This window comes from Rhincodon typus, chromosome 41 (assembly GCF_021869965.1).
Source record: "Rhincodon typus isolate 14 chromosome 41, sRhiTyp1.1, whole genome shotgun sequence".
Classification (NCBI taxonomy): domain Eukaryota; kingdom Metazoa; phylum Chordata; class Chondrichthyes; order Orectolobiformes; family Rhincodontidae; genus Rhincodon; species Rhincodon typus.
In genome coordinates, this window is record NC_063372.1 from 6,961,049 (window position 1) to 6,970,009 (window position 8,961).

The 8,961-nt window shown below is 41.8% G+C and overlaps 1 protein-coding gene across 1 annotated transcript in view; it reads right to left on the reverse strand.

Annotated features, from left to right (window-relative positions):
- Nucleotides 1–8,961, reverse strand: part of LOC109922887 (5'-AMP-activated protein kinase subunit gamma-1) — a 31,939-nt gene that overhangs the window by 10,817 nt on the left and 12,161 nt on the right. The window contains exons 3-6 of the mRNA XM_048618956.1: nucleotides 5,670–5,751; nucleotides 3,471–3,529; nucleotides 2,579–2,624; nucleotides 634–688 (exon numbers count right to left, since the gene is read on the reverse strand). Of these exons, the coding sequence (XP_048474913.1) occupies nucleotides 634–688; nucleotides 2,579–2,624; nucleotides 3,471–3,529; nucleotides 5,670–5,751 (242 nt within the window). The remainder of the gene's footprint in view (nucleotides 1–633; nucleotides 689–2,578; nucleotides 2,625–3,470; nucleotides 3,530–5,669; nucleotides 5,752–8,961) is intronic.

Below are 8,961 nucleotides of genomic sequence, written 5' to 3' on the forward strand. Positions count from 1 at the left end.
CCACTCCCTCCTGTCTCAGGTCTGCCTCCCCAATCCCTTCCATTCCACATCCTCAGCCAGACTGAGTTGCCAGCCAGCTCTGTCCCTCTTCCGGCACGACTCACTGCCTCCCCGTATCCCTGCCCTCCCGCTTCTGCCCCCTCGCCACACGATTCTCCTCCCTCCTGCGCCCTGGCCTCCCTCCCTGCCCCATCTCCCTCCTGTCCAAAGGCCCTGGTCTCTCTCTTCGCTGCCTCCATACTCTCCCACATCCTTTTCTGCCTGTGTCTATTTCTAGCTCCCTGATGTCCTTCTCTCCCTCCACTAGGCCCACCCATCATCCGCCTGCCTCTGTCTTCAGCTCTCATGGTTGTTTGGGATCTGAAAATTTCATGCAAAACTTCAATCCCCAAGCTCCAAAGTATTTATCTTATCCAACAAAATAATCTGCTGGTCATTGAACAAAGTTGCCAGCTGAATTCTTACAAGAGGTCATAAAGCACCTCTTACACAAGAGTCCGTTCACAATTCAGAACTTTTTTGACCAAATAACTACAGGTTCTACAGAAATATGACCAAATAATCAGGTGGAATTCATGCTGACAATTCAGATTAAAAGCACACTGCTGCACAAAGTTAGGGCATTGTAGTTACCTGGCATTTGGGGAGATGCTCACCAATGGTTTAAATGAATCTTGCAAATAAACCTCTGATGAGACAAAGAGAAAAAGTAAAAACCAATGAGTGGCAATACTAAATAGATGTCAGAAGAAACCATGATAAATAAAAGGAATTTTTATACTCAGACAGCTAGACCATTTAGAGCATTACAGGACAATAGCGAGACCACACTTGAAACACTGCGTACAGTTCTGGCCTCCTTAAAGAAACAGTGCAGGGAAGGTTCATTTGGCTGATTTCTGGATGAAGGATTTATCTTATGGAGGAAACTTTGAGCAGATTGGACCTATACTCAGTGGAGTTTAGAAGAATGAGAGGTAATCTTATTGAAACACAAGACCTTGAAAGGGCTTCACAGGGTGGATGCTAAGAGGATGCTTCTTCAGGGGCCATAGTTTAAAAGCAAGGGGAGAAATTTCTTCTCTCAGAGGATTCTTAGTCTGGAATTCTTCTCCAGAAAGCAGTGGAAACTGGAGCATTGAATATATTCAAGGCTGAATGAGACAGATTTCTGATTGGCAAGCGAGTCAAGAGTTATGGGGAGAGGAGGCAGACAGGAAAGTAGAGTTGAGGCCACAATCAGATTAGCCACGATCTTACTGAATGGCAGAGCAGACTCAAGGGCTGAATGGCCTCTTCCTGCTGTTAACTTCTATGTTCTTACTGCCACGACAATATTACCAGACAAAGTAACCAGAATTCATGTACAACCTACAAGGCACTCTTCCACCGTTGCTCTTGGAGTTCGAAATAAATCAAAAGCAAAACACTGCAAACGCTGGAAATCAGAATGATAAATGGAAAATGCTAAAAACACACACAAGACAGGCAGCTTCTGGAGCAAGGAACAGAGTTGATGCTTCAGATTCTGCTACTTGAAATGTCATTGGTCTGACAGTTGGTCAATGGTCCGAAATGTCAAACTCTTTCTCTAAAATAAACCAATTGTTCAGGTGTTTAATCTACATTTCTAAAATCAAAGAGCAAAAATGTTAAATCACAAATTACTTTGCAGCCCTAATCAGTGGTGCTATCTTAGACCTCACCAGTTTATAAAGTGCCTTTAACAACTGAGCACTGACCCCTCCCAGCTCCTTCTATATTTCCAGGGTAATCTTGTTTAGTACAGAGTTTAATAAAACCAAGGAGCAGCAAGCAATCCAAACAAATATATTCTTTAAAGGGACATTTATCATACTATATTCAAGGAAAGAGTGATTCTGCTAGTGGTGCAGAGGGGTGGGAGGAGAAGAGCATTCCAAGCATGTTTACAATGCCTTTTTCTTTGCTAAATGGAAACACGATTGAGCAAACACAGACTGGAAATGGCTATTTGAAAGTAAATCAGTGGCGGAGCAGCGAAGAAGCATTCAAAGAGGGAGATAGTGACAGCAAGAAAGAAAACCTGATACAAACAATGGCCTGAATAGTCTGCTTTAGTTTTATTACTTTTTAAGGATTCCAATTTGTAGATGATGGTCGGTAATGCAAGGTACACTTCAAGAACAGCATTGGCATTTGAGTTTTTTTCCGGAGGAAAAAATCAATTCTGATTAACTTTTTACATCCTGGAGTTTTCCACAGATGTTTGTGCACATTAAGAACAGTTTAACCTGTTTAATTTTTCAGCATTTTAATTCTTTTAAAATACACCCTTTGATGGGCCTAGACTATAACAGGATCTTAGCAAATTATGAAGCAATGGAACTATCCAAGTAGAAGGCAACCGAGTAGAAGGCAAGTCTCAACCACAGAATTCCACAACTTCATACCAGTTTTTCCCTTTACTGCAAAGCACAGATTGTAGGATTCAACTTTCTCCTCTGCCCTACGACATCCATATTATAACTCATCACCTCAGCCCTCAACATTAAAATTCTGTGTTTCAACACTCACTCTCTCAGTTATCTTACTTTACCTCGCCACGTTTCTATTTTGTGTTCCTCCAATTCATAAATCTGAACCTGTGTGGGGAAAGGGTGGGGGGGAAAAAAATCTGGAATTAGCCATAATCCCCAGAAGCTAAATCGGTAAGCTGCTGCTGTCCCACCAGCCCACTTCTGTGCACTCTTCCCCACTCATCTTAATGCAAATTAAACTATGGGAATCGTCACACAAAGTACTTCTACAATCAAATAGCAGACTCATTGGAACTAAAAAGAAACATGCATTTCTGTAGCACCTTTTGTGACGTGCACTGCAAGCTCCCACAAACAGCAACGTGATGCTGACTGGATAAGGTGTTTCACTGATGCTGGTTGAGGGTTAAATATTGACCAAGGCACTGGGAAGAACTGCCCTCCCCCACTTCTTCAAAATAGTGCCACAGGATCTTTTACATCCCCCAGACAGGGTTGCTTAAATGCAGGTCAGTCTCCTCTGTCTTCAGTATTGAGGGAAATACCATGGGACCAAGAAAATGGTGTCTGTAAGATACCTTACCTTAGCAAAACCAGAAGGAGGGCAGCTACAATTAGCCTTGGCCTCACCCCAGGGATAAGGGGAGGCATACCTTAACCACATGGTCCCAGCTATCAATGGGTGGGTACTGCTTATGGAAGTGCATCCCAGCACAAGAACCTTCAAGGCAGGTGAAGTGAAAACCTGGGGATAAACTGGACAATATTTGCACAGTGGTGCAGCTGAAAATAGCTCTCCACTGAGAAAGAGATAAGGCAGGCTGTGACTCTAGTTTAGCATCAGTTTACTACAAGTGTTCCCTTTGATCACCAGAAGTCGTTCTTAATACCACAGTATTTAAGATTAACTGCAGCCCAGCTTACACACATGCACACAAAGAGCAAACGTACCAGCGGCGACTTGTAGTATCTGTGTAAAATATTAATGAAATCTGTGATTGTGAGCATGCCTGCAACAGAACAGAAGACCAGTCAAAATGAAAAGATTATTTCCTTCCAATATATATTAATTATTTAAATTAACTTTAATTTGCAAGCATTACATTAAAAAGGGGCAATCTCTTGCCCAACATGATGGATGAACATGAATAAACAACCATTGGCTTGTTTCAATGACATTTTACAACTGATTCACAGATAAATAAAATTGCAATCAAGGTAACTCTAACTGTTCAGAGCCTAATGATACATCATTGTGCAGCATGGTGAACACACTTCTTGTACCAATTCATTCCTGCAAGCAAGCCATCTCATACAGATCAAGAGTCCTGCTGCTTTAATTCTGCATATTTGGACTCTTCCTGAGCGCAAACCAAACACAAAAGTGCTGCACATAATGGGAAAGTGCAAATTCCTACATTGCCAGCACAGACACCTGGAAAGTGTGGTGTTGCAAAACCCTGCCAAAACAAACAAGTTTCTAATGTTTGAACAACATTAATCTGTGGCAGCACTAGTTACATTCTAATGACCAAAAAGAAGCGACTATCTAGACCCCTCTTTGATCATCACAAGTGTGCTGGCATGAGCAACACTTTGCTTCACACATGCACAGCAGAAAGCTTGGATTTGCAACAAAGAGAAGGGCACTGAAACCATGACTGCCCCCTTTGTATTGCTGTGAAAATGGAACAGATCTTGCTCTTATTGGGACAGTATGAAAGGTGGCATTGAAAACCTATCTTCACATCCACTCACCCGTGGGAAAAGGAAGGTCTATCGCTTGGCACAGAACTGCATTGAACAGGACAGCGACCAAAAAAAAATCATGGATTTTTTGTGTAATTTAAACTTCCTGCACACAAGCAAATTTTTTGATTCAAACTATCAGTTTCGTAGCTGGAAATCAAGAGTTTAGTTAACTCAGTACCGACAACTGCAGCTCAAACCCAAGACATTCCTGGCCTACTTGCTGATCATTTTGGAAAAAAAAACATCTAAAGCTTAGCAGACCACATCCCCTGTTTATGAACCTGACATTTGGTGAGTCATATCCTGGCAAAGCACAAGCCAGAAATGGTGCAGCAATTCAAACACAATCCTCAGTGCACATTGTGCCAACAGCAAGCCAATAACAAATTCTGGCAAGGCACAACTGGGTAGGAAAATCATGGTAATGGTAACATTTGAATCCAGGAATGCAATGAAGGAACCATTGATTTTTCATCCTATTACGAGCTATCGCTCATCAACCTCTAGAACAAATTGCCTGTTTAACCAGAAGCTCCTAGTTCTGCACAATTTAATTGACTTATCTCAACAATTTAATAACTTCCTAACCACAAGTTCAGAGCATAGCCTTTCAAAAATAACTAGTTTTGCTGTGAGTTCCTACACCATGTGTCACTATTTAATCTTCACATTTAGCCTCAATCGTTCATCAGTAGAGGTGGTTTACAAAGTAAATCATGTACATAGAAACTGGCTATTCAGCTCAACCAGTCCAGGCTGTCCATGTTACCACTTTTTAAGGGGAGCAATGTTTTTCTTTAACAGGAATAAATCAGTAAGTTCTGCAATTACCTTTTGCCTCAGAATCCATACAAAAGAAAATGGATACATTTTGGGTTGTTGGTTTGACTGTATACATGCTAGAGACTACAGAGTGGTGCTCAGCATTATTGGGTGACAAGACAATTTGTTATCCAACGCTGACCTTTGGAGGTAGTTTTGGGTCTGTATGGTGGTTGCCAACTCATGGACAGGCTTTTGGAAAATGGGCTATAGATGATGACGCTCCAGGTTAAGTACATACATCATTCACTTGTGATAGCTATCTCTCAGACATTCTACTTCCATCCTTGTCATGAGGAGGGTTATACTTTCCGGAACCAAAGAATAGCATACCTTGCAGCTGGCAGTTATAGCCATGCCAGCTTGCCTAGATGCTGGATCATTTGCCAGCAGGCATCAGTCAAGGTCTGCAGTGATTGAGAGGTTTGTCAATTTTGAAGCAGCAACACAATTATTACAAAATTCACTATTTGTAAGAGTTGGTTGCTATAATTGGAGTAGTTTAATTATTTCCACAGTAAAAGCTTCCATACAATTAATTGGGGAAAAACGCGCTGCAGGATCAATAGAACTTACCCACAAAGCTTTGTGTTTTGCTATCCCAGAGTGGGGCAGCACGGACTCCATTTGAAACCAGAGCAAAGAAAGCCTTCTTCACCTGCATGAGAAGAGAAGGGAAGGGAAGCAAGGACTGAAATTTAGATAGTTCTGAAAATTACAATTCTGGGGTGTCACACTGGCATCAAGAACTCAATCCTTTCAAAAAGAACCAGTGTTTAAATCTAGCCTAGATCATTTCACTCTATAGATCTGTGGGCAAATGTAGTTTAATTGTAAATGCCTCTGCCTTACTGTCCCAAGACAAGCAAATGAATAACCTGCTTAGTTATTTAATAGATACCCATTTTGGGTGCGAGAGTCAGAAAGTAATCGCATGGAGTGCTGCTGCACAGCGCCAGGGACCCGGGTTCAATTCCAGCCTCGGGCGACTGTCTGTGTGGAGTGTGCACATTCTCCCTGTGTCCGCGTTGGTTTGCTCTGGGTGCTCCGTTCTCCTCCCACAGTCCAAACACGTGCAAGTTAGGTGATCAGCCATGCTAAATTTCCCGTAGTGCCCAGGGATGTGTAGGTTAGGAGGATTAGCTATGGGAAATACAGGGGGGGTGGGGGTGAGGGTGAGGAAGGTGGGATGCTCTTCGGAGAGTTGGTGTGGACTTGTTGGGCCGAATAGCCTGTTTCCACACTGTAGGGATTATATGAACTGTTTGGGTAGAACCACTGCACTGTACACAGGTGCAATTCCTATGGAGTCATTTTGTGCTCAGTTTCCTTTAACAATTGCTTTCAATCAAGACAACCTTATGCACGCCTACTTGAGGCAGTTGAAATGCCACATTAATGCAGTGCAAAAGGATGCTCCAACACTGGATGCTGAGGTTAGAACATGCGGTCGGTGTAAAGGAAGCTTTCATCTGAACCAAAGCCGAAACTTAATTAGAAAGCTTAACATGAGCATTAAATTCAATAAGTTGGCAAATTTCCATTTCCAGCATCAAACTTCCTCATTGATGGGGCAAATTCTAAATTTCACTTTTTGACTTAGTGTGCCATATAAAGGTGTACATCCATTTTGAACCGGGGAGAAGTGAGAGTTGCCTATCAATACCTTTTTTGGGGGCTAATACTTGAAGCATCCCCATATTTTTCCCACATTAATCCTTATGAATAGGAAGTTCCGTACACGAGCCATCTTCTGAAATGCACCTCCAATGGAGAGATGCAAGGTGTGAGATTTATGGAAATTAATGCCATTTATTTTAGAGTTTAGATTTTGAAATTGTGGTATATGGAATTTGGTCTAATTGTATGAAAGGATTTAATAATTAACTTGTCAGTCTTCCTGGAGCCCTGATTTTAAACCGGTTTGTGTCAAAGAGCAGGTAACCGGGGCCTTCCTGGAGTGATAACAGGATTGTAAACCGCTCACAGTGCAATCAGAGATAGCAAAGGCATCAGCTTGCTTTTGATCTAGGGAAATCGAGAATTGATTTCTGCTTTGAAAAAAAACTCAGCTTGGAAAGGCTTTGGTTTTCATTTCACAGAAGGCTTGGCTGGGGTCAGACATCAAAACAGTTTCTTCTGGAGAAGGTAGTTCGTTGAGAACAGTTCAGAAATAGGTTACTTCAGTGTAAGGATACTTGTTTGAAAATTCCAGATCAGGAATGTTTCATTAGAAACCTGAATGGAACCTAAAGGCTGGGGCCTTTTTTCCCTGGAGCGTCGGAGGCCGAGGGGTGACCTTGAAGAGGTTTATAAAATCATGAGGGGCATGGATAGGGTGAATAGCCAAGGTGTTCTCCCTGGGTATGGGAGTCCAAAACTAGATGGCATTGGTTTAAGGTGAGAGGGGACAGATTTAAAAAAGATCTGAGGGGTAAATTTTTCCACAGAGGGTGGTGCGTTTATGGAATGAGCTGCCAGAGGAAGTGGTGGAGGCTGGTACAATTACAAAGGTGAGCTGCTTTTTTGGAGATGACGTTTAGTGTCATTGGAAGAGTGCATTGAGCCGATGACAGAAATGTCAGTGTGACAGCAATATGGAGAATTAAAATGTAGAACTTGCTGCTCCAACAAGTTATGGATACCGAGGACCAATTATACATTTTAAAACTACAGTGTTAGATTTTTGTTAAGAGCTTCGAGCGATATGGAATAAGGGTCAGTCCTGTTTGCATTGAATGGTGGAGGGGTCGAAAGGAATCAAGTTCACTCTTTTTGCTGATGTTCAGGTAAGACTAATAACTAGAAAGCTTCTCTTTGAGATTTTTGTATCTTTGTCTATGAATATTTCAATAAAACTGCATTTGATAGCCTGGCCACTGCTTGAGGCATTGGGACTAATAGGGAAAATAAGCAAATGTCTTCAGATACCAGTAAGATGGCTTGGGTAATGAATTTCAATAGAACTTGATCAAGAGCAGGGATGTGTTGTTGCAGTTATACAGGCATTGGTGAGGCTACACCTAGAATATTGAGTGCAGTTTTGGTCTCCTTTTCTGAGGAAGGGTGCTCTTGCTCTCAAGGGAGTGCAATGAAGGTTTACCAGGCCGATTCTAGGGATAGCAGGACTGACATATGAGGAGATATTGACTAGGTTAGGATTGTTTTCGCTGGAATTCAGATGAATGAGGTGCGATCTCATAGAGACTTATAAAATTCTAACAGGACTAGACAGGATAATTGCAGGGAGGGTGTTCCTGATGGTAGGTGTGTTCAACCAGGGGTCACAGTCTGAGGATTCGGGGTAGACGATTTAGGACGGAGATGAGGAGACATTTCTTCACCCAAAGAGTGGTGAGCCTGCGGAATTCATTACCACAGGAAGTAGTTGATGCTAAAACATTGAACGTATTCAAGAGGCAGCTAGATATAGCACTTGGGGTAAATGGGATCAAAGGTTATGGGGAGAAAGCAGGATTAGGCTATTGATTTGAATGATCAGCCATGCTTGTGATGAACGGCGGAGCAAGCTCAAAAGGGCCAAATGCCCTCCTCATGCTCCTATCTTCTATGTTTCTATCTTCTGAATAGTTACAATTTATTTTGACTGAAGTAAGGTAATAAAATTAATTATGCGCCTAACATTTAATTGAAGATGACATCCTGCAATTAATCAAATGTGTTAGTTAGTCTCCAGTTAGAAACAGATGATTAAACAAATTTGGCCCTGCAACAGTCAAAGAACATGATGCATTTCCAAGCCTTACTTCGGTTGTGGGTAAAGTGTTGGAAAGGATTATAAGAGATAGGATTTATAATCATCTAGAAAGGAATAATTTGATTAGGGATAGTCAACACGGTTTTGTGA